This window comes from Herpailurus yagouaroundi, unplaced genomic scaffold (genome assembly GCF_014898765.1).
Source record: "Herpailurus yagouaroundi ecotype Mexico unplaced genomic scaffold, PumYag 77, whole genome shotgun sequence".
Taxonomy (NCBI): Eukaryota; Metazoa; Chordata; class Mammalia; order Carnivora; family Felidae; genus Herpailurus; species Herpailurus yagouaroundi.
The window spans coordinates 21,671,917-21,698,513 of record NW_024412388.1 but is presented as its reverse complement, the minus strand read 5'-3'; the positions used below and the strand labels follow the sequence as shown (position 1 = coordinate 21,698,513).

At 38.9% G+C, this 26,597-nt stretch overlaps 2 protein-coding genes across 4 annotated transcripts in view; both read right to left on the bottom strand.

The window, feature by feature from the left end:
• The window catches only part of OPRD1 (opioid receptor delta 1), a 65,862-nt gene extending 63,484 nt beyond the window's left edge, over positions 1 to 2,378 (bottom strand). Inside the window, exon 1 of the mRNA XM_040466931.1 lies at positions 863 to 2,378. Coding sequence (XP_040322865.1) covers positions 863 to 960 — 98 coding nt within the window. The 5' untranslated portion in view covers positions 961 to 2,378. The remainder of the gene's footprint in view (positions 1 to 862) is intronic.
• Positions 2,379 to 5,327: 2,949 nt separating this feature from the next.
• YTHDF2 (YTH N6-methyladenosine RNA binding protein F2) overlaps positions 5,328 to 26,597 on the bottom strand; it is a 33,746-nt gene continuing 12,476 nt past the window's right edge. For all 3 annotated transcript variants that reach the window (XM_040466913.1, XM_040466904.1, XM_040466919.1), the window contains one exon: positions 5,328 to 6,176. In XM_040466913.1, the coding sequence (XP_040322847.1) occupies positions 6,153 to 6,176 (24 nt within the window). In that variant the 3' untranslated portion in view covers positions 5,328 to 6,152. The remainder of the gene's footprint in view (positions 6,177 to 26,597) is intronic.

Below are 26,597 nucleotides of genomic sequence, written 5' to 3'. Positions count from 1 at the left end.
GCCTAGGACTGAGCTGAAGCTGTGCAGGAGGATGAAGAGGCAAGGGGCGCATGCGGTTTCCGCTGAGTGAAAAAAGGCGAGGAAGGAAAATCCAACACAGAAAAGGCTATCTTCTGGATAGATGCCCCTCTTCTCTTCTCGCAGCATCCTGTATCTCCCCCAGCATCAAACGGTATTACAGAGGAATCCTTAAACTGAAGTCTGAGAGGACGGGAACCTCCTACTTCCCTCTCTCCAGTGCCCAAAGTAGCACCCACAGGGGCTCACAAAATACAGGCCAAATAGACGGATAAACCAGGAGTACACTCACACGGCAAACTGGACAAACAGCAAAACTGAGAGTTTCTTCAAGGAGCTTCCCCTTAAAGGGCAATTTTTAAGTAACTTTTTCTTTTTTGAGCACACGAACTGCTCCTGTGGCCAGCAGGTGGGTTCAGGGTAACAGCTTTCCAAGCTTCCGCTAGCCAGCCACATATTTGAGCATTATTTTAAACTTAAAATTTTTTTATGTTTTTTTTTTTATTTTATTTTTTATTTTTTGACAGAGAGAGAGAACGAGAGCGGGCGCGAGCAGGGGAGGGGCAGAGAGAGAGAAGGAGACACAGAATCTGAAGCAGGATCCAGGCTCGGAGCTGTCAGCACAGAGCCCGCGGCAGGGCTCCAACCCACTAACCGCTAGCTCAGGACCTGAGCCTAAGTCCCACGACGCGCTTAACCGGCTGAGACAGCCAGGCGCCCCATGAGCATTATTTGAAAAGGTATTAGAAAGCAATAAACCATGCATGACACTAATGACATCTCTGCCCCGTTAGCAAGTTAGTGCGAAATCCCATTTGCCGGTCCCTCAGGCTACCTGGCTTACCTGTGAAGGTAAGGGGTTTGGCACAGGGGGAGAGACCCCATCCTGAACCCAGTTTCTGGAGGTAAAACAGCCATTCCGTCAGGGCAGGGGAAAGGCATACAAAAACGAAGGTATGCAGAACAGCCCCTTAGGCTGCGGCGGCCTACTGCAAGCCAGGTCGCAGTAATATGGAGAATCAGGTTAGCAGGACGCAGGCTCGCCCGACCGCGGGTGAGGGAGCGGCGCACGCGCCGTCCAGGGTCCTAACCCGGCGGCTGGGCGGGGCGGAAGGTCCGCCCTAAGTTCCCCCCGCAGAGGGGCTGCAGAGCCAGTCCCGGAAACGTGAAGGCAGGGCCCTGCAGGTTTGTGAGACCTTCTCCAATTCAGTTAATCTCGCTGTGGTATCTTACCCCACAATGACGTCAGCGTTCCACACGCAAGCCCAGCAGCTACTGTAACATAACGGTTCTAAAGGCAGGCTTCTCAGAAGGAGTGTCACCAGCTGCCTAGAAACCACTAAAGATGAATGACACAGTTTTAAGTGGCATTACTTTCCAAGGCAAAAAAAAAAAAAAAAATCAGAATCCGAGGGACACTATTACTCTTTATCAGAAGGGTCCTACATTCGTGACACAAACATTTCAAATATACATCTTCCTCAACTTCTGATGGGGTTAGATCCTCCTGATAAATCCATCAAGTTGAAAATATCCTGAAGTTAAAAGTACATTTAATACACTTAACCTATGACAGTTTTGCCTAGCATACCTTAAATGTGCTGAGAACACTTCCATTAGCCTATAGTTAAGCAAAATCATCTAACATAAAGCCTATCTTAAAGTGTTGGATACCTCATATAATTTATTGAATACTTTACAGAAAGTGAAAAACAAAACGGTTGTGTGGGCACTAAATGGTTTAAGTGTATCAGTTGTTTACCCTCCTGATCATGTGATGGGACTGGCAGTCACACCAGCTGTGCTGCCCAGCACCAGGAGAAAGTATCTTTCTTCTGGCATAATGCTAGCCTGGGAAAATATCAAAATTCAAAGTATGATTTCTACTGAATGCCTATCACTTGCGCACCAGTGTAAAGTTGAAAATCTTAAGTCAAAACATCCTAAGTCAGGGACTGTCTATATATCATTTTTCAAACAACAGTCAAAAGAATTGGCAGTATCCAAGTGCCATATTGACTCATGAAATACAGAAAATTTTAGTACTCATTTATTTTCATGCAGGTAGAAAAATCTCTGAAAAGTAAGTTAGGTGGGGTGGAAAATAGTTCTTCCAACATTTGGGGTCTCTATTTACAAGGCCAAAAGTAAAAATTATGGAAGGGCACAAACCAACCCACATTTACTGGGCCTCACTCTGGGTGAACCATGATGCCAAGTGAAAGTTCTCTCCGTAACTCCAGAAGATTTATACATTGCTATGAAAAGGACAGAAAAGGGGCGCCTGGATGGCTCAGTCGGTTAAGCGTCCCACTCTTGATTTGGGCTCAGGTCATGATCTCACGATTTATGAGATTGAGCCCAGCATCACACTCTGCACTGACAGTGCAGAGCCCGCTTGGGATGCTTTCTCCCTCTCTCTGCCCCTCCCCTGCTTGCATGCATGCTGTCTTCAAAACAAATATTTAAAAAATAATAAAGGAGCTCCCAATTGCCAAAGCTGGGACAATTTGTGCAACAGAATAAATGACAGCACTGACCCATGGAATTAAATATCCCTGAGTCCACACTGATACAATTTTTAAAAAATGGGGAAGACAGCTCCTCCTTATAGGATTCTAGTTGGTATAAATGTAAAATACACAGTGAATAAACATGTGGCAAATGCCACAGTAATACAGGCAGTAACAATCCAGATGTCAAAATCAGTGAACCCAAGACTGATTTTGAGTATACTCAAGTTACTTATTAATTACAAAGGGGAAATCAGTAACTACAGTGGAACAGTACGGCAGACACTACCTTAAACACCAAGTGATCAAAGTCAACAGTAGTAAGACATATGGACATCATGTTTGTTAATACAATGCAGTGAGAAGGGCACAGAACTCTTTTGGTATTCTTGCCCAAAAAACCCTCAATCTAATAGTGAGAAAATATCAGACAAATGCAATGCAAGGGGCATTCTATAAAATACTTGGCCAGTTCTCTCCAGTGTCAATCATAAAAGGTAAGATTGAAGAACTCACGGGCTAGAGGCCTAAAGACAACTAATGTAATATGGAATCATGGACTGGATCTGAGCCAGAGAAAAAGGGACATTCCTTGGACAACTGGCACAATCCATAGGTTAATAGTACTCTATCTGTATTTAGTTTTTTGATAATTGTACTATGGTTATGTAAAACATTGACAGTTTGGGGAAAGTCGAGTGAAGGGTGTATGAGAACTCTTGGTACTATTTTCACAAAAGTCTAAAATTATTCCAAAGTAAGTGTTTGTTTTTTTTTTTTTAATGGAATTATGTTAGGGGAAAGTAGCCAATCAAATGTGACTAAGATTAAATTGAATGAACTTAAGATTTATGCATTTTGTTCATCTTAAAAGTCAGAATGCTTTGAATCAACACTGGTATGTGTGGTAAGATTGTTCAGTTCCCGGGGCACCTGGGTGGCTCAGTCAGTTAAGTGTCCAACTCCGGCTCAGGTCATGATCTCGCAGTACGTAAGTCTGAGCCCCATTTTTGGGCTCTGTGCTGACAGCTCAGAGCTTGGAGCCCACTTCAGATTCTGTGTCTCTCTGCCCTTCCCCCGCTCACATACTGTGTACCTCTCTCTTTCCCTCTCAAAAATAAATAAACATAAAAAAAAAAAACTGTTTAGTTCCCCCTCAACAAAGGAGAAACAACATGGCTATCCAAAATCTTACATTCACAAATGACAGAACAAAATAAAGCACTGAGGGCAAATTATCAACAGTCAACAATTTCCACTGGCAAAGTGGTCATTGGCAAGTAAGAGAATTCATTTTAGCTGCCCTGGGGGTTCTGCATCAAACCAACTTTTGGACCAAACTTAGAGTAAACATAATCTCGTTTTTTATACTACAAAAGAAAGCCTGTGTGTGTGTGTGTGTGTGTGTGTGTGTGTGTGTGTGTGTGTGGTTTTTTAAATACACAAATCCAACATCTGGACCTTTTCAACCCTCAGGGAGAGCTAGGTGAGCAGCCTTTAGAGAGGCTCCAAATTCCTTTCAGTTTGCCCCCAAAATCATTCCAGTATTTCCTATGATGTGAAAAGAAAAACTGGGAAGCACTGGCTTAAACTTACATTTCAAACTGCAAAAACAACATCCTGAATGATCTCATATCCAACTTGAACACAAGGTAGAAAAATGAAAGTAAAATTGCTTTTGAATTTGCTTTTCTCAGGATATTTTCCCTTTTGAAGGTGAAATACTGGGCAATTAAGCCCATGGTAGTGCTCTACATGTCACAGAAGTTTGAACTAAAACTGTAAACAATGAATGTTAAATTTCTAAATTCAGAAATTGGGCATCTTCAAACTTAGCAAAGGACTCCCCAATTTTGGGTGAAATGTATTTTAGAAAAAGTTTGGCAAACAGGAATACCTACGTATACTGTACTGTGCCTCAAGCAGAGAAAAGTTCTCAACTCGAAGTGACAACTATAATGCTAGTCGCTAATTAGCATTATTACTTTTATCACATCCTATATTTAGTAGCCTGGGCTGTGCAGAATAGCCAAATGAATAAGTCATTTGAGGACAAAACACTGTCCAACATCATTAAAACCCATTTTCAGTACCTTTTCTTATTACATGAGTTTTCACACATTTAACACACATTTAGCACAACTGGGACATCTTAAGAACTAAAAATCTTTTACTTATTTATTTCATTTTTTAAAGTAATTTCTACACCCAACGTAGAGCTCAAACTCACGACCTGGAGATCAAGAGTCCCATGTTCTACCAACTGAGCCAGCCAGGCACCCCAAAGGGCTTAAACTCTTTAAGGCAGAGAAGCCCCAAACCTTGGGAAATAAACAAAGATGAACCAAATACCATTATGTTTTTATGGTTCACAAAGACCCAAGCCTTACTGGGATTTATGCTTGGACCTGCATCCACATGAATTACTCTTTAGATAAGCCACATTTCAAATTAAACACTTACATCCTTGATACTGGACTCTACCTACTTTGCAAATAAAATTATAAGCTATCTGGCCAGATTTCTACAGGGTTAGACAAGTGCCTGGCACCTAATAAGCACTCACAAATATTTGCTGAATGATTTCCCAGTGGCTCTACCTTCTTTGGGAAGCATTATGAATTCTGGCCCACCTTTTTCTTTACAGAGGTCCCGGATACAAAAGCAAACCTGAACTGTTTCATTTCAGCAAACTTTCTAAACATAGTTGCCATCTCACCTCTTAAAAGTCCTTACATTCCAAATCTTTCATTAAAGATAGTAGACTCAAATCATACTAATAAATGGTACTAGAAGTGATGCTCAACAGGATCTCACGTTTATTGAGAAGTGATTAATGGTAAAAAGAAAGGCAATGCCCTTTCCTCATTGGCTGAACAAGAAACTGAAGAAACATTCACTACACGTTTTACAATATTTTTCTCTTCCAAAATGCATTTCTGTAAACAAATTTTTACCACTGTTCTTAGCTTTGAAATCAAATTAATCCTGACTTAATCAGTATAATGTACAAGAACAGAAAATTTCTTAGGACTCCTAGTAGTTTACTTTGAGTAACAAAGGGTCAGAGAAAATGAACCACCCTTAAAGACACAACCTTGGGTAACACTGTTAAATTCTCCAAGACAAAAATTCTTCATAAAAATGTTCTTCCAGTTCGGAAGGGGAAAAACCAAATTCCCACTTTCTGGGGTGGAGGCCCAAAATCTTCGAAACTCAAGTGTTCTCCAAGTGCAAATGTCAAAATGGGGAGAGGAAAGGGTTTAAAAATTAGAGAAAACTGTATGCACTTACGGACTTTAAAATCCGAAAAACATAGTAAAAAGACAAAAAAACAAAGCATTATGCTCTGAAATCACAACCAAAGCCAAAATAAAAGGGACATTTTTCACCTAAACTACCTAGAGGGATTTTTTGTTTAGTTTTTTCTTTTTCTTTTTTTTTTCATTTTCCAGTTAAGTCCTATGTCTTTTGTGAAATTCCAATACTTAAACTGCAAGTCTGCAATCGTCTCTGAAGTCAATGAGATTAAGAAAAAAGTCCTAATTCTCTTGAAGGTCATTTTTTTCCTCTTAGGATATGCAGATGCAACCGTTGCTGCAGTCTGTGGAGAACTGCCTTTTATTTGCCACGACCTTGACGTTCCTACAGAGGTTAAAAAAAAATTGAAATCATTAGTTAAAACTTATCTGAACATGCTTAAAAATTAGAACTTTATAAACAACTCAATAGAAATTTAGTTATTTGTGCTAGATAGAATACTCCTTACAAATAAAAACTTTTACTTCCTGTATTTTAAACCAAAGTAGTAACACTCAATCACACCAATTAATAAAAAAAATGTTTTTCACTTTAAAATTTCTTACATGACTGAACAGATTTATTTTCCAACTATAGTTGGTTTAGGCTAATACTTGTCAGTCCCCCAAAATATGAACCCTTGGAAGTAATTCAAACATAATCAAAAGCCTAAAGAAGGAAAGCAGCATATAAGGAATACTAAAAAAAAAAAAAACAAACAAACAAACAAAAAAAAAAACAAAGAACACCTAACAAGGCTCTAGGCATATTCACAGGTTTCAATTTCCTTCTTTTATGAAATGAGGATACATATCTCACAAGACTGCGGAAGAATTAATGGACTGACATACAGAAAGCTCTTAGTCCATAACAAGAAAGAAAATTATCCTCTTAACCCCTAGGGACAGTTTAAAATCCACTTAGAGACAGAATTTTGAAAATTGACTGCAATACTTAAGTTTTCCCTGAAAAAAATCTACATGCTTATTTCTTAGTAAAAATCATTCTTTATGTGCCTTTCATAAATTTATCCTAAACAGCCTCCCATTTCACACACTACCTCATGTATTAGAATTTTTTAAACTATGATTCAATCCATGTGCCTTTTAAAAGCAAAAACATTAAGAAGCACAAGGCCTGAACTTATTACTTGATTCATCAATCTGTTGGAGTAGAATCAATCATCTGCTCCCATTTACCCCATGATAAATACGATTCCTACTAAGAACAGCAACTACCACTTAGGGGATTCCATGTTCCAGACACTGTATGTAATAATGATCTTCATAACCACCCTGTAAAGACTATTATTCCTGTGATAAGAAAACTAAAGTTCAAAAAATTTACTTGACCAGGATTACCTAATAAGAACCAAGATTCAAACCTAGGGCTATATATGACTATATAGGCTCTTTCTCTACACCAAGTTATTACAAATATTTATATAAAAATCAACAAAGTGAAGCTTTGTGATGAACAGACTACCCCCACCACTAAATTAATCCATAGATAAAAAAACAGTATTAAGCGCAGTTATCTTTTTCTTTAAGTAGACTCCCAGCATAGAGCCCAATGCAGGACTTGAACTCACAATGCTGAGATCAAGACCTGAGCAGAGATTATGAGTTGGACACTTAACCCACTGAGCCGCCCAGGTACCAAGTTACCTATTTCTGATGTTCCATTTCACATATCTGGAATTCAGGGATAAACTCACCAACATACCAAGATGTGGGATGGATGGATGGATGGAGATTATATAAGTTTTATTTATTTATTTTGAGAGACAGAGTGCGCAGGGTAGAGCAGGGGCAGAGAGAGAATACCAACCAGGCTGTCACTGTCAGTGTGGAGCCTCATGCAGGGCTCAAACTCACAAACTGTGAGATTATGAACTGAGTCAAAGTCAGAGGTTTAACTGACTGAACCACCCAGGTGCTCCTGGGATATTATTTAAGTCATTGTAACATTTCAAATTTAATAAAATAACTCACCCATACACTCCTATCTCTTGAAATTAAACCCAATTCAAGAATAAGAAATTCAGTCCAACACAAAAAAGACCTCAAAAGTTTTGATTCCCCTCATTTTTTTGCCCTTCCTGTAAAATCTTCCAAAGTTTTGGTAATAAACATACTGGTTATAATAGGAAATTGCAATTAAAAAAAAAATCTATGCAGTTGACCAAAGTCAAGCTTTATTGTTTATTTATTTCTGACAGAGAGAGAGAGAGAGAGAGAGAGAGAGAGAGCGCGCGCATAAGCAGGGGAGGGGCAGAGAGAGAGGGAGATACAGAATCCGAAGCAGGCTCCAGGCTCCAGGCTCCGAGCTGTCAGCACAGAGCCTGACGCAGGGCTCAAAGTCACGGACTGTGAGATCATGAACTGAGCCGAAGTTGGACGCTCAACTGACTGAGCCACCCAGGCGCCCCCTAAGTCAAACTTTAAACAGCACTTCACTTCTCATTAATTTTAAGCTCATCTACCTGGTTTTATCCTTCATAATTTGGATGGATACGATTTACCTAACCTGTCTTCTATTATGGACCAAAATCTACCCTTGGGCTTCAGAAAATCTGGATTTTTCTTTTGTTTTTTAATGTTTATTTTAGAGAGAGAGAGAGAGAGAGACAGAGATACTGCACACGATCAGGGGAGGGGCAGAGGGAGACACAGAATCTGAAGCAGGCTCCAGGTTCCAAGCTGTCAGCACAGAGCCCGACGTGGGGCTTGAACCCACAAACCAGGGCTTGAACCCACGAACCCCTTCCTTCCTTGATACTTAACTACCACAGTTTGCATTATCCTTATAAAATCTGCACCCACAATTAAAAAATTAAATTGCATTATTGTTTTATGTAAAATTAGTCCCAACTCAATCAAGAGCTCCTACAAAGCAAATAGGTCTTCAACTAACCTCACTCACAAACTACTTACGAATTTAGCAATAGGTAACAGGCTACAGCTGACATTTATTTATTTTTAATATTTATTCATTTTTGAGAGACAGAGAAAAACAGAGCGGGGGGGTGGGCGGGGGAGGGTGGCAGAGAGAGAAGGAGACACAGGATCTGAAACAGGCTCCAGCTCTGAACTGACTCAGCACAGAGCCCAAGGCGGGGCTCGAACCCAGGAACCATGAGATCATAACCTGAGCCAAAGTCCAATGCTTAACTGACAGAGCCACCCAAGCACCTTCCCTACAGATGACTTTTAAATAAAATTCTGGTGCTCATCACAAGAAAACAAATCATTAACTATGCCAAGTGACAGATGTTAACTTATTGTGGCAATCATTTATATCTAACCATTACACTGTATACCTTTAAACTAATACAATGTTATGTCAATTACATCTCAATAAAACCAGGAAAAAAATTCTGCCTACTATCTCTTATTTTAATATAATGTAACCCCTAGGAATACAAATAAACGTATGTACCCCAAACTGCACTGCTAAATTAGAAAAACTAGAATTTGCTAAGAATGCAAACTGGTGCAACCACTTTGGAAAACAGTAGGAAGGTTCCTCAAAAAATTAAAAACAGAACTACCCTATGAGCCAGCAATTACACTGCTAGGTATTTATCCAAAGGATACAGAAGTGCTGTTTGGAAGGGGCACATGCACCCCAATATTTATAACAGCACGACTGACAATAACCAAACTATGGAAAGAACCCAAATGTTCAGCGACGAATGAATGAATGGATAAAGATATGGTACATATACACAATGAAACATTACTTGGTGATCAAAAGGAATGAAATCTTGACATTTGCAACAACATGGATGGAGCTAGGGTGTATCATGCTAAGCGAAATAAGTCAGTCAGAAAAAGACAAATATCATATGATTTCACTCATGTGGAATTTAAGATACAGAATGGATAAATATAAAGGAAAGGAAGCAAAAATAATATAAAAACAGGGGGAGACAAAGCGTAAGAGACTCAAATACAGAGAACATACTGAAGGTTGCTGAAGGGGTACTGGGTGGGGGTATGGGCTAAATGGGTAAGGGACATAAGGAGGACACTTGCTGGGATGAGCACTGGGTGTTATAAGTAAGTGATGAATCACTAAATTCTATTCCTGAAATCATTATTACACTATATGTTAACTAACTTGGACTTAAACAACAACAAAAAAAGATATATATATTTATGTGTGTATACATATCATGTAATCATCAAAAAAAAAAAACCCTAGACATCGCTAAATTTGTTTTTTCCTAATATAGTTATATGTAAGTTTATGAGCATGCTTAGTAACAGCATTTACAGTATTTAGTCAGAAGAAACTCAAACCAGCATTTTGCAATTGCACTTACTGCATCATCAGATTTTTAAAACTACGTCTTTTCTTCTTCATAATGTGCTAAGTCCCACAAATATCTATGCTCAGTTTTGCCCCAAATACAATATAAAACTATTCCTGAATCTTAACTACACAATGATACCAAGAAGGCAAGTACAAACTTCTGTCCTAACGTAAACCTGTATGCCAGGTTTATTTTAAATTACACAAATTACATACAAATACATGACATTAGTGGTCTTAATCTCCTGATCAACATCAAGAAAGCATCACACTGATACAATTCAGCAAGCTGAATTAACTGGTATTCTACTTCCAAATACAGCTTTGATGTATACACGAAAATTAAGCTTATATATTTACAAATAATAAAGATAACATCCATCTTCTCAGAGATTATAAAGATATTTAAGCATTCACATCACACTACCTTGAAAAGTAAAATAAATTTAGCACCAATAAAAAAGCAATTCACAGGATTTTAAATACTAGATTTTAAAAATATTTTCATTAGGGTGCCTTGCTGGCTCAGTCCGCAGAGTATGCAACTTTGCAACTTTTGATCTTGGGGTTGTTGAGTTTGAACCCCATGCTGGGTGTAGAGATTACTTAAAAATAAAAAAAATAATAATAAATCAAAATTAAATATTTTCATTAAAAAATTATAGATTGGAAACAGAAGCAATGGAATCTTGCTTGAAGGGCTTCCCACTGCCCAAATCTGTGACAATTAGAGCATTACATAACCTTAATATAATAAGTAAACTATCATAGTAATATCTGAATTAGGCAACAATCAGCAATGGATGCTAAAACTAAAGCGTGAAAATTTGATGAGGAATAAGATGTTTACAATCTCAAACTATTTTCCCAATTAAAAGAAAAATAGCTTTATCTTCGAGAACTTGATGACATTTTAAATAAGTGATCCAAATTAACATTCCCAGTAATGGAATAAACTGTCTTCTAATGTGAGGCACTGAGGACACGAAATCGCTTCTGTAATTCCTGCCAGAAGCACAATCAGAATGTCCATAATGAGGAAACCTTAGACAAACTGAAGGACATCCTGCAAAAATAAACACCATAGGGGCACCTGGGTGGCTTAGTCAGTTAGGCGTCTGACTTCAGCTCAGGTCATAATCTCACCTCAGGTCACGATCTCACGGTTTGTTGGGTTCAAGCCCCGCGTCAGGCTCCGTGCTGACAACTCAGAGCCTGGAGCCTGCTTCGGATTCTGTGTCTCTCTCTCTCTCTGACCCTCCCCCATTCATGCTCTGTCTCTGTCTCAAAAATAAACGTTAAAAAAAAAAATTTTTTTTTTAATAATAATAAAAAAAAGACCAAAAAGACATGAAAACTAGAAGATTCTGGACTGGAATCTGGACCACTAAAAAATGGCTATCAAGGACATTAAGATTTACTGGTAAAATATAAGTAAGATCTGTAGATAACGGTATTGTGTGTCAATGTTAAACTTCCTGATGTTGATAACTGTGCTGTGGTTTTAAGTGCATGTTGTTTTTAGGAATTAAACAGCAAAATATTCAGAAGAAACGGATCTAGCTGCAATTTACTCTCAAATGGTCAGAAAATTACACATGTATCTCCAAAGAGAATGATAAAGTAAATGGGGCAAAACAGTACACTGGCAAATCTGGGTGAAGAGTATACAGGCATTTGTGTACTATTCTTGAAATTTCTCGAAGTTTGAAATTATTTCAAAATAAAGTTAATAAAAATGGGAAGAAAATGAGTTTTCATTTATTCTTCTGCAAAGAGTGACTACCCTAAAAGTTATGTTTAATAATTCATAAAACTTTGAAATGAGTTTTTCCTGAGACCTACACTTAAAGTCATTAAACACAGGGTATTTTAGCAAAAATTAAAATAGGGGTGCCTGGCTGGCTCAGTCAATAGAGCATGCAACTCTTGATCTCAGGGTTGTGAATTCAAGCCCCACACTGGGTGTAGAAATCACTTAAAAATAATAATTTTTTAAAAAGAGTGTAAAAAACCAAAAAGTTTACACCTAGCAGCTTTTTACAAGTCTTTCAGAATGAGAAAAGAAGACAGAGAAGGTTCTAACACAAAGACCATCATATTTCTATACACTTTTGGACATTAAAACCTTTTAGGCTTCAGGGCACCTGGGCAGCTCAGTTGATTAAGTGTCTGACTCTTGATTTCAGCTCAGGTCATGATCTCGTGGTTTCTGAGTTCCAGCCCCACGTCGGGCTCTGCAGTGACAGTGCACTGTCTTGGGAGCCTGCTTGGGATATTCTCTCTCCCCCCCGCCTTCCCTGCACTCTCTCTCAAAATAAACAAGTAAAATAAACTTTAAAAAATAAAAATAAATAAAATAAAACCCTTTAGGTTTCTATAGAAGACTTCTCTTTTACTCTCCGGGGCACCTGGGTGGCTCAGTTTGTTAAGCTTCCAACTTCAGCTCAGGTCATGATCTCCACAGCTCATGAGTTCAAGCCCCACATCGGGCTCTGTGCTGACAGCTCAGAGCCTGGAGCTTGCTTCAGAGTGTGTGTCTCCTTCTCTCTCTGCCCCTCCTCCACTTGTGCTCTGCCTCTCTCAAAAATAAGTAAACATTAAAAACAGAAGACTTCTCTTACAGCAGCTTTCACTTTTATGACTATTTCCTATTACCACTGAGAACAATTCCACTAAATGCTTTGACAATTTATGGTAAAAGGGCTTCACTTGTAAGTCAGCTGTATTTATTGACATTTCTAATCAACCAATCCTACCCTAGTAAAAATAAAAAGCAAAGGATGGGGGAACTAGGGAAGTGATGGTGGATATATAATAAAAGGAAGAGAGAAGAGCACATAAAAGCAAAAGGGTCCAACTCCCAGCCAGAACTGCCATGAGCAAAACACATTTGTCTTGTTGGAACACTCAAGCTTTTAACATAAAGATACTACTGACTCACTGCAGCAGGGAAAGTGGTATGTCAAGTTGTTTTTCACCCATGGTACTGTCATGTGGAACCTGCCTACCCCTTTTTTTAACCTACTGCTCCTAGAGCCACAGGCTAGACAGTTACAAGGATATCCGTGTTAAGAACAGGCTGAAGCGGTCAATCGAGGTTAAGCTCTTGCCATGGATTTGCTGTCCACAGAGAGGTAAACCTAAGATCCTCAAGCACAAACACAAAATTAATTATAAAGTCCCAGTTAAACCAGAAAACAGCCCAAATGCTAGAAGGGCAGATACATGCATTCCTAGGGCTTTAGGATATTATGCTGCTAATAAACAAAGAATAGAGGAAAATCGTAAAGCAAGATCTTACTGAATTCACACCCATCCCCAAAATCTCCATTAGGACATTCATTCTAATCTCTGAATCAATCCACCATCTCAACAAGAACAATGAAGAGACTAAAGAAACAGTCTTAAGAAATAAATTTAAATATAGTAAGAAAGTGTAAACCAAGGGAAGAAGTTTCTAGCCCTCAGTATCTGGCCTGCCACTTAAATAGAGGTAACCACGCATCCCTCCTGAGCCCCTCCCCATTTTACATCTACTATTGTAAAACACAAAATTTCCTAAAAATATCCTAAAAGCCACAAGGTGGCAATGTTACTTAAAATCTGCACGTTTGAAAACTCTTCCTAGAATACATATAGATCTCATTTTTCCTCCATTTAGCTTAATACCCTTCTCTCATGTTTCTACCACCCACTCCCTACACTTTTAAGAAGCCATGAAACACAACTGAGGCATATATTTATTTGTTGGCTATGATTTTATTAACTTTAAAATCTGATATTCACCCCCCAAATTAAATTTACTTATTAAGCCCTCAACTAATTTTCCTATGTCCCCAGGGGCCTTGATAGAACAGAAATTTCAGTGTCTCTGGCTGAAAATTTAAAAATGCTGAGATAGGCTAACATGAAAAAAATGTGACTGTACTAAAATGACTTTTTTAAAAAATTTTTAATGTTTGTTTATTTTTGAGAGAGAGAGAGAGAGAGAGAGAGAGAGAGAGAGTGCATGTGGGGGAGGGACAGAAAGAGAGAGAGATACAGAATTCAAAGCAGGCTCCAGGCTCTGAGCTGTCAGCACAGAGCCCGATGAGAGGCTCGAACTCACTAAACTGCGAGATCGTGACCTGAGCCAAAGTCAGATGCTTAATGACTGGGCCACCTAGGTGCCTCTATACTAAAATCACTTTTACAGAGACATATACCGTATGATTTATTCACTTGTATGTAAAATCTAAAAAAACAAAACAAATGAATAAAAAAACAAAAAGCAGAAACAGACCCATAAATACAGACAACAAACTGATGGTTGCCAGAGGGGAGGTGGGAGGAGTAGGCAAATAAGTGAAGGAGACTGATAGTCTTCCAGTTATGGAATGAGTAAGAGGATAAAATGTATGGCAAAAGGAATACAGTCAAATGGGACTATAATAGTCTTGTATGGTGACAGTTGGTAGCCACATTTGTGGTGAGCAGAGTGTAACATACAGACTTGTCTAGTCAAATCACTATGTTGCACTAATGTAACACTGTGTGTCAATTAGACCTAAATTTTAAAAATTTGATAAGAAAACAAAAGTTAAAAAAAATCACTTTCACGGCTTTATGTGGCTTATGAAATCAACCTTTGTAGTCTGTGGTGCTGTGAATGAGTTAAACGTGCCTAATGACAGTTATATACAATATTCCACCATCTACAGGTGGAGGGAATAAAAATATTTTCCATCAATTTTCCAATTTAAAGCTGAGCTATAGTATTTTATTAAGAATATTTTCTACTGGGCACTGCTGGATGGTTCAGTTGGTAGAGCATGAGACTCTTGATCTCAGGGTTGTAAGTCTGAGCCCCACATTGGGTGTAGACATCACTTAAAAATAAAGTCTTTAAAAAACATATGTATTTTTAAAGATAAGACAGATAAATCTTAATCTTCTACCAAAAATATTTACCTTCTACCTTCTCAACCCCTGTTAAGTTTTTACAGGTACAGAAATGTATACTTATTTGGAATGAATTTCTGGGAAATGAGCAACAAGATGAAGTTAATGTATTAACTAATAACATTTCCTACTATCAAATTTTTTCAAGACTGCTAATTAGAAGCTGAACTCCTATCCACATTTTACCAAAAGGGTTGGAAGTAAAAAGCCTAAATAATCCACTATATTCAGTACCTGAATAATAAAGCTGACTAATAACAGAACAAAGGGTAAAAGAAATGATACATTAACATTTTTTAGCTTAACTGAAAGTAAAATTAGCAAACACTAGCTCCAAATCAAATGAAATCGTTTGACAGGCTTGATACTCTCTGAATCACTCCCTGGCTTTCCAGTAAAAACTATATTTGAACCGAAACTAATTTCACAATAAAACCAATTTCTCAAAACACTTCAGAATTAAACAAATAAGTTTTTAATAGCCTGTCAAATCCCCTCTATTCCCAGTACAAGTATATTTTGCATTCGACAGATAAATTCAGAATGAAGTAGTCATTAGAATATGCTTCCAGCATTCTGATGATATTCCCCAGCTCCACCTCCAAAAATTTCCTGTAACCATCCTCAACACCTCCATTAATACCTCTCTAGTCCAAGCTATGGTCATCTCTCACCTGGAATTTGCCAAACTCTTAACTGACCTCCCTTTTACTCTCATGCCTTCTTCATGTATTTTAAGGGTTGGACCCTAAAATAGAAACTCAGTAGCACTATTAAGTACCATGCCAAAAGTTGTTGAAGAATTTAATGAATGATCGAAAATAAACAAAAGTATGTGCATATATACATATATGTGTATATGCCTAATACCACAAATCACAATCATTCATAGAAGACCTATATGCAAACAATTCATATATAATTTAATCCTAACAACACAATAGTATTGTGGTATTTTTCTGATTTTTAAAAAATACTAAGACTCAGAGTTTACTTGCTCTAATCATAGTGGTAGATACGGTATCAGATCTTCTTCTAGAGTCCTTAGCCTTTCTGCTACTATACATTTGATACATTAACAAGACCACAGAATCTAGGGTTCATGCTCTCTATGAATAGTATCAACCTAGTATACACACCTAAATAATTTAAGGCCCACAATATGTAACATACTTTATAGAATCCCTTCCCCCATCTGAAGAAAAAAACTGATCACCTTTAAAAATCAGCCTTGAAACATCTTACTTTGGGCAACTTCAAGATGGCTGGTGGCCACAAAATCTGGTAGTTAAATCTTATCTAACAACTCTCTAAAAAATTAATGTGCCAGGGCACCTAGGTAGCTCAGTCGGTTGAGTGTCTAACTCTTGATTTTGGCCAGAGTCATGATCACACGGTTAGTGAGTCTGGCCCTGAGTTGGGCTCCCCTGCTCTCTTGGCTCTCAAAATAAATATATAAACAAACATTAAAAAAAAAAAAAAAAGTTTCAGGGCGCCTAGGTGGCTCAGTCAGTTGAGCATCCAACTACTCTTAGTTTCAACTCAGGTCATGATCTTGCAGTTTATGAGATCGAGTGCAAAGCCTGCTTGGGATTCTCTCCCTCTCTCGCTGTCCTACCACTTGCGCTCACTCCCAAAATAAACTTTAAAAAAAAAAGTTTCATTAAAAAAAAGTTAATGCCCCTTAGAGCCGTAACGCCTCTAAAAAGTGGATTATAGCATCAAGTTACAGATGTAGGATATTAAGCCAAAGAGACTGCCACCTTTTAATGAACAAAAAAAATATAGGCAACTCACTAGAGACTCATAATATTGATAGCTGATTTAAAAAGGGCAGGGATAGGGGCACCTGGGTGGCTCAGTTGGTTGAGCATCCGACTTTAGCTCAGGGCATGATCTCGTGGTTCACAAGTTCAAGCCCCGTTGTCGGGCTCTGTGCTGACAGCTCAGAGCCTGGAGCCTGCTTTGGATTGTGTCTCCCTCTCTCTCTGCCCTTCCCCTGCTGAATCTCTCTCTCTCTCTCTAAAATAAATAAAACTTAAAAAAAAAAAATTAAAAATGGGCAGGGGTGACTGGGTGGCTCAGTTGGTTAAGCACTGACAGCACAGAGCCTGCTTCGGATTCTCTCTCTTCCTCTACACTCACACACACAGGCTCTCTCTCAAAATAAATAAACTTTAAAAAAAAAAAAAAAGGAAAGCAAATTGGGGTGCCTGAGTGGCTCAGTCAGTTGAGTGACTCTTATTTCAGCTCAGGTCATGATCCCAGAGTCATGGGATCAAGCCCTATATTGGGCTCTGTGCTGAGCATGGAGCCTGCTTAAGATTCTCTCTCTCCCTCTGAACCTCTCCCCAGCTCTCACAGGCTCTCAAAAAAAAAAAAAAAAAAAAAAAAAATTCAATTAAAAAAAAAATGGGCAAACTGCTCAAAAGATCATCCTTTCAGCCTTAAGACAGACCCCAACCCCAGTACTGAAAGGCACAGCCAGGCTTATCAGACACAGGTGAATTCTAACATTGCTTTTAAAGATAAAGTCTTGAGACAGAGACTTTTGAGGGGGAAGACAGGACTACAATACAAAGAAACTTTAGAAACCAAACTTGGTAGAAAAAAATGCATGAGGAACTTAGGTAAGAGGCACACAAACCACTGACTAATGATATACATAATCTACAAGTTCTCAAACTTTAAAAATATGAGAGTCACCTACAGAACTGGTAAAATGCAGATTCCAAGGCCTTGGCTCCAAAGATGCTTACTGAGTAGGTAAGAGAGAACAGGAATCTGCAGTTTCAGTATTCACAGATGGTAATTTATGTAAATTGAGAAACTTCTCTTCCATCAACTTTTAATCCCATAAAAAATGCCCAGGAAGCTTACTAAATTAAATTTCTACTTTAGTAAGTCTGGGTGCAGAGCTCAGTTATCAGTATTTTTACAAATACTTTCCAGATGACTCAAATTTGACTGTAAGTAATTATTACCATCTTTGTGTGTATTCTCTGAAGCACTCACATAGGTCCACCCTGCTCCCCTCCTCATCCTTCTACAGGCTTATGGATTCCAAGTAAAGTAACATTTATCATAAATGACTTGAATTACCCAAGAACTTGTCTAGGTGCTTGTTCTGCCTCTCCCACTAAACAGAAGTAACCTTGTGGCACCTCAGTGGCTCAGTCATTTGTCCAACTTTGGCTCAAGGTCATGATCTCACAGTTCGTGGGCTTTGTGCACTGACAGCTCAGAGCATGCTGCAGATTCTGTCTCACTCAGCCCCTCCCACTCATGCTTTCTCTCTCAAAAATAAACATAGAGATAATCTTGCAAGTTCATGTACAAAATAAAGAGTGGGGTAGAACAAAACCTTCCAATTCAACTTTATAACCTTTTCAGTGTACATTATAGCCAGAGCTACTTGTGTTCCTCCTTATTCCCGATGCCTGTCATTAGCAGCAACTTAAACAAGGTTAGAGTAGATCTAATTAGCTCCATTTTGATGCTAGTGATCAGGGAAGTACAGCCTGAGTGCTTAAACAAAGGTTTAAGTTTCAACTAATTATGCTCACCTCATATACCCACAGAGAGGTGAATGGCATCAGTAGGTAACAGAACATCCTTGTTAGCCGTTTTAAATGATAAATGTGGGGGCACCTGGCTGGCTCAGTTGGTAGAGCATGCAACTCTTGATCTCAGGGTTGTGAGTTGGAACCCCATATTAAAAAAAAAAAAAAAAAAAAGACAAATGAAGGAGTGCCTGAGTGGCTCAGTCTGTTAAGTGTCTGGCTTTGGTTCAAGTCACGATCTTACGGTTTGGTTCCTGTGTTCAAACCCCACACTGCGCTCTCTGCTGTCAGTGAAGAACCTGCTTTGGATACTCTGAATCCCTCTATCTGCCCCTCCCCCTGTGCACACCCATGCGCAAGCATGCGCTCTCTCATTCTCTCAAAAATAAACAGAGGGACCTGGGTAGCTCAGTCAGTTAAGCCTCAGACTTCAGGTTGTGATCTTGCAGTTTGTGGATTTGAGCCCAGCGCTGGGCTCTGCACTGACTGCTTGGAACCTGCTTCGAATTCTGTGTCTCCCTCTCTGTCTGACCCTCCCTCGCCACTTGCACTCTCTCTCTCAAAAATAAAAAAAATTAAAAAAAAATTAATATCTAAAAATAAAAAATAAACATAAAAAATGATAAATGTAAAGATGCAGCAAAGCAGAAGAACAATAAAAGCGCTGGGGCAAAATAAATTCTAGCTCATCTACAACTTAGCTGGTGATCCTGAGGAACTTACACCTTCCCTTTTTTTTTTTTTTTTAAGACACTTCTTTTTAAGTAATCTCTACCCAACGTGGGGGTTGGACTGACAACCCCTACTAGGTCAAGACCTGATCTACTGAATAAGCCAGCCAGGTGCCCAGGAAGTTATACCTTCCAAATTACAAGTTCCCTAACTGTAAAATGAAGATAATCTTATAAAGATTATTAGAAGGGATCAGAGACAAGATATGAAAAGTACCTAATACACAGATGTCTAAAATATGGCTAAATATGGGTATATACCTACTAAAGTATTAAGAGGAAAAGGCAAGACAAAATACTATACAGAATATGATTATTACTGTATAAACCACTTGAATAAAATAAAGACAAGGAAAAAATGTCAAAACAATAAGTGGTTTCATCAGAGTAAAGAAATCACAGGTGACTTTTTCCATTTTCTATATGTTTTATAATTTGGTTCTATTTTACAAGAGATAAATGTAAGGGCAAAATTTGCGATTATTAATATAAAACTTGCACACTGCAAATTTTTCACATACAAACATTTTAAAAGTTCTATATGCTACCCATACTGTTTACCAAAAAAGTTCACATAAAGTCAAAAAACTTATTACTAAATCTAATGTGTATTACATAAGTGACATGGTCAAATTTTTAACTTTGACATATAGTACAAAAGTAAATATCTCATAAGAACCATCAGACCTTATAATAGCAGTGCAAAGGAGTTGGAAAGATTAACTGCCTGCCTCTTCCCTTTCACCACCTACCTTATATAACAGCTGAAACTTGGGGTTTAGACATTTTCTTTCTTCGTTTTTCCACTATCTTTCCTATCCATTCTTCACACCCAACTCAAATCCAGTGTTCCATTAATATGTCTTGACTCTAGCCCTAACTAGTCTTGTTATTCTTCTCTTCTACATTTGGTCTCATATTGTAAAATTAACTTTTTAATATACATTGTCCTACAGTGCTTCTTTTCTTCTCCCTATGGCTAACTGGAGTTAAATCAGTTCAATTAGGAACTATTTATTCAACAACAGATGAAAAACATTAGGGCACTATTTACTGAACTAGTTATGTTATAGAGAGAAGATGTTGGTCCACAGGAGGTGGCAGCAGCAAGCAAATTTAAACTGAATTACTTGCTTCTGTGGAGAAAGGCAGGCGAGATGATCTGAGTTGATACACTCAAGGCTTTTCTCCTTGCTTATGTGCAGACTTGCAGGATTCAATGGTGAAGAAAAAGATCACTTTTGTTTGCCCTAATTCAGGGAATAGAGCTTTTTCCTCCTCTTCTGCATGAAACTCCTGAACAGTCTGCAGGTAACAGGGTAGTCATACTAGGGCAGTCAAAACCAATGCTGCAGCCTACTCACTTCTTAGGAGATGTAGTCTTCCTCATATCTCCCTCCCCCCAGACTAAACAAACCAACACACCTAAATGATGCTGAAGCTGCAGAAATTTACATTTCTTCAATTTCAAAACAGATCCACCCCAACTTCCATGTACCATCCCTTCATTTAAAAGAATTCATATCAGGGGCGCCTGGGTGGCGCAGTCGGTTAGGCGTCCGACTTCAGCCAGGTCACGATCTCGCGGTCCGTGAGTTCGAGCCCCGCGTCGGGCTCTGGGCTGATGGCTCAGAGCCTGGAGCCTGTTTCCGATTCTGTGTCTCCCTCTCTCTCTGCCCCTCCCCTGTTCATGCTCTGTCTCTCTCTGTCCCAAAAATAAATAAACGTTAAAAAAAATAAAATAAAAGAATTCATATCAGCCAATAGGTTCCAAATTATGCTTCAGAGGGGAGATGTTTTGGAGATCTCCGGGGGCGAGGGGTGGGGGAGCACCAAAAGTTAGCAATTCATGGGGTTTTGAGTAAGGTTTTGTTGGGAGGAAAAGAAAAATTCACAGCTAAAAAGGTTAAAAATTGTTATGGGACTAATCTTTACTCCTGGCAGGTAAGCACAAAGGCTTGCATCTGAGTAATTCTTGGTTTACACTATTCAAAGTAGATAGTAAATGATTCTAGAGTTGCTAACTAACCTTATCCCAAAATGGTGATGTTTGGAAAAACAACAGTCCCCTCTGGATCAATCTTTAGCCATATCAAAAAACAAAAACAAACAAAAACCAGAATACTATCATTTTTAATACCTAATTGAATTTCAGACATTTTTATATGGTCTAATTTATCATAAGAGCCCATACTAACTATATAAAAACCGGTCTTGGGGCACCCGGTGGCTCAGTCAGTTAAGCGTCCAACTTTGGCTCAGGTCATGATCTCACAGTCTGCAAGTTCCAGCCCCACATCAGGCTCTTTGCTGGCAGTGCAGAGCCTGCTTGGGATTCTCTCCCTGTGCTCCTCCGCGACTTGTGCACATACTCTCTCAAAATAAATAAATAAACTAAAAAAAAAAAAAAAAAAAAAAAAAGGTCTTACTTCCAGCAGCTCAAACTTCACTAAATCTCTTTAAGGCTTGGAACACTTTGTGGGTGGAAACAATACAGAAAAAAACAAATACAAAGTCTGTTGAATGATATATAGACACCAAAACCTTGAAACACCTAACAACAAAGAGCTCTCATGTTACTGTTATTCAAGAGAGCCACTGGCATTCCCAATCATCAGTTACCTCTCTGCACTCTCTGAATAAGTTGATTATACTCCACTGCTCTATTTAACCCATCCTGCAAACTGGGTTATGGGGGTTCTTTCTCTGGCCCTCTTCTCTTACTGTGTGTTGGCTCTAGAACCGGACTGCAGAAACAACTACAACAGCTCGGCTTTCTCAGCTTACCTGACTTCACAAAGTTATTCTTAATATTATTTTTCTTTTTAATGTTTATTTTTGAGAGACAGAGCATGTGCACAAGCAGGGGAGGGGCAAAGAGACAAAAGAATCTGAAGCAGGCTCCAGGCTCTGAGCTGTCAGCACAGAGCCCGATGCAGGGCTCAAACCCACAAACCATGAGACCATGACCTGGGCTGAAGTCGGACGGTTAACTGATTGAGCCACCCAGGTGTCTCCAAAGTTCTTCTTTTTTGTGCTTCAGTGTCTTTATCTGCAGAATCAGATAGTTGTACCTACCTCATAATAATTAAATGAAAACTTACAAATATGTAAATTAATCAGGACAGATGTATGCTTGATACTGTATAGTGTTCAATTTCAGCCATTGTTTTTATTACCAATATTCTTAAATAATCTTAAACTCTTTCATGCCTTTAGCTATACTGAGGTCTCTAAATACAAATTTCCATCAACAGTTTTCTCTCCTGAGCTCCAGACCCTACCATTACCTTACTGCCCCCCACATGTACCCCAAACACTATTTCCAACAACCAACACATCTCCAAACCCTAACCTTAACCTGGTGTTCATCCTATATTCTCTATTTTTTCTTTTTTTTTGCAGTAACTACTCAGCAAACAGGTCAACATTCTTCAAATCCACCTTTCCATCCTTAGCGGGTCTTTTTCTTCCAAACTATTATAAAAGCCTCTGATTTGGTCTTTGAGTCACCTACACCTATCATATAATAGATAAGTTTACATAAGGTGCTAAACTAAGTTTCCATTTCTCTATTTGTACATATAGGATATTGCCTCCCAGGGTTGGCATGAGCATTAGAAGACTATGAAAGTGGCTAACAAAGGCAGTGCTCAATAAGTAGTTCACCCTTCTGATCATCCAAACTAACTCCACATTAACTATCATCCCTTACAATCCAACTAACTATAAAAAAAAAAATCCAAAGCCCTTCCAATATACTATTGGGCTCAACCAACCTCTCCAGCTTTATCACTTATCATTCTTTTCCACATTAGACTTCTCATTACTCTGAGAACATAACCTAAGCATTCATGAGATCATGTTTATAAACACGATGTCTCCTCTTCCTAGAATGTCTTTCTTCCTACCTCTCTACCTGGCAAACTCCATATACCACATAATGGTCATGGTCTTTGGAGGATAGAGGCTTCTGTGTCTATTCAAGTGTAGTTCCAACATTTTCACGTATCATTTATTAAGACAAAAATGAAACAAAAACAGGGGTGCCTGGGCAGCTCAGTCAGTTAAGCATCCAACTTCAGCTCAGGTCATGATCTCACGGTTCGTGAGTTCGAGCCCCACATCAGGCTCTGTGCTGACAGCTCAGAGCCTGGAGCCTGCTTCAATTTCTGTGTCTCCTTCTCTTTCTGCCCCTCCCTCACTCATGCTCTCTCAAAAATGAACATTAAAAAGAAAAAAATGAAACAAAAACATGTCAGAACTTCACAAGTTCATCAATGATTTGAGTAACTTCTCTGCCAAACTGGATAATAATTTTCAAATTCTGGAAGAGTATTTCCTCAAATTCTTTGTGTTATTCGAAATATGTCAGAGCTACAGACATGACATGCTTAATTTAATCTGCATTTGTATTTTCTCTATCACTGTAAGGCTAGACAACTTAAAAAAAACAAGCCCTGATATGTATATATAGCATTTCCCAATTTCCATGGTGTAAGTAACATGGCATATTTCAAGCTACCAATGTTGACACCCCTGAATGTGGGGTTGAGATGTGCAATTGCACAGTATCATATATTGATACAACAGATGTAAATAACCTCAAGAATGATAGATTTGAGTATTAGTTTGAATAGTAACAGTGGCATTCTAAGTTTATGTTGTTTAATTTTTATTATAAACCAGTTTATAATACATTTAATGTAAATACAAAGGCATTTAGGGGCGCCTGGGTGGCTCAGTCGGTTAAGCATCTGACTCCGGCTCAGGTCATGATCTCACGGCTCGTGAGTTCGAGCCCCGCGTCGGGCTCTATGCTGACGGCTCAGAGCTTGGAGCCTGCTTCGGATTCTGTGTCTCCCTCTCTCTCTCTGCCCCTTCCCTGCTTGTGCTCGCTCACTCTCTCTCTCTTTCAAAAATAAACATTAAGGGGCGCCTGGGTGGCTCAGTTGGTTGAGCGTCCGACTTCAGCTCAGGTTATGATCTCACGGCTCGTGAGTTCGAGCCCCACGTTGGGCTCTGTGCTGACAGCTGAGAGCCTGGAACCTGCTTCGGATTCTGTGCCTCCCTCTCTGCCCCAACCCACTCACACTCTCTCTCAAAAATAAACATTAAAAAAAATTTTTTTAATACAAAGGCATTTAATCTTTTAATATAATGTATTTAAAATTTTATGTCATTTAATAATGACTTTTTTTTTAAATGTTTATTTATTTTTGAGAGAGACAGCACATGAATGGGGGAGAGGCAGAGAGAGGGAGGAACAGAAGATTAGAAGCGGGCTCCACACTGATAGCACAGAGCCCGATGTGGGGCTCGAACTCGCGCACCGTGAGATCGCGACCTGAGCCGGAGTCAGACGCTTAGCTGACTGAGCCACCCAGGCGCCCCAATAATGACTTTTTAAAAACTAATGTTTAACAGCCAGCTTACTAAAATTCTTGAAAGCTAAATTTAACTTACAATTAGCCAGCCCCAGCACATCACTGACCTAACTGAAATATCAATTCCACCACTTATTAAGCTATGAGACCTTACATAAATAACCTCTTTGAGCCTCTTCCTCATCTAAAATGGCAATATACTAAACTTTTATGTGCACTATGTGCCAAGAACTGTGCTATCATCTGAGTGCTTATTACTCATTCTATTTGACATGGTTCAAATGCTATTTCCAAACACATGGGTGGCTCAGTTAAGCATCCAACTCTTGATTTCGGCTCAAGTCATGATCTCACATTTGTGAGATAAAGCCCCACGTTGAGTTCTGCACTGGGCATGGAGCTGCTTGAGATTCTCTCCCCCTCTGTCCCACTCCCCCAACTCATACTCTATCATGCTCTATCTAAAATAAAAAGTTATTTTCTCTATGAAGCCTTCCTTAATTTCCCTCATTTATCACTCTCTTCAGAAAGCTATTTTTTCATTCCTCTACTATAGCTAATATCCCATATTTTATCCATTCTGTTGTCCTCCTAACAACACTGTCTGGTCCTAAAGCAAAGATGGTGCCTTGTTTATCAATTAACACAAATATTTGCTCAAAGAGATCCAAATTCAGTGTCATCTATTCTCTTCTAGTGCTCCTTTAAGAAAGCTGTAGAAAGGCATTTTATCTATCCACAAAGTAAGGAAGGTGATGAGTAACACAAACAGAATTTCTTCAACACTTTCGGCAAAGACAGATAAACTTATCTGCAAAACAGAAGTAGACATAAATGGCCTTATAATTTTACAAAAAGTTCAGGTTTGCTACCCCATTAAAACAGGGTGCCTGGCATTTAAGCCAGTGGTGGAGCAGGGAAATACTAAATGGAAAAGACCAATACACCATGGGTATTTATTTATATTTATTTAATACGAAAACATATTTGGCTAAAGTGGTATTTTCTTTCTTTTATGTCACAAGTTTTACTTACATATTTTAAATTTTTTTCTAAAGTTAAAAATGGAGGGGCGCCTGGGTGGCTCAGTCGGTTAAGCATATGACTTCAGCTCAGGTCACACATGACCTCTTGGGTTCAGGAGTTCAAGTCCCATGGCAGGCTCTGTGCTGACAGATAGCTCAGAGCATGGAGCCTGTTTGATTCAGTGCCTCCCTTTCCCTTTGTCCCTCCCCCACTTGTGCACGCGCGCGTGCTCTCTCTCACAAAAATAAACATTTAAATAAATAATAATAAAATAAAGTTAAAAATGGAGCAGGGCGTCTGGCTGGCTCAGTAGGTGGAGCACATGACTCTTGATCTCGGGGTCATGAGTCTGAGTCCCACGTGGGGTGCAGAGATTACTAAAAAAAAATAACTTAAAAAAAATTTTTTTTAAATAAAAAGAAAAGAATATGGAGCCAAGGTTGCTTGCCTCAAATATTTCCCAAGGGATTAAATGCCCAAATCAAAGAATTAGGGAGGAAAAAGATGGCCACAAAGAAGAAAAAAAAAACTTCCTTATAAAGACAAGCATTACTTGCACCAACACCACAGGAAAACTACTTTTAAGAAAAAGGAAACAGGGCCATCTGGGTGGCTCAGTTGGTTGAACGACCAACTTCGGTTCAGGTCATGATCTCATGGTTCACGGGTTTGAGCCCCACATCAGGCTCGCTGCGGTCAGCCTGTCAGCACAGAGCCCACTTCTGTCTCCCTCTCTCTGCCCCTCCCCTGCTTGCACCCTTCAAAAAATAATATTAAAAAAAAAAAAAAAAAAAA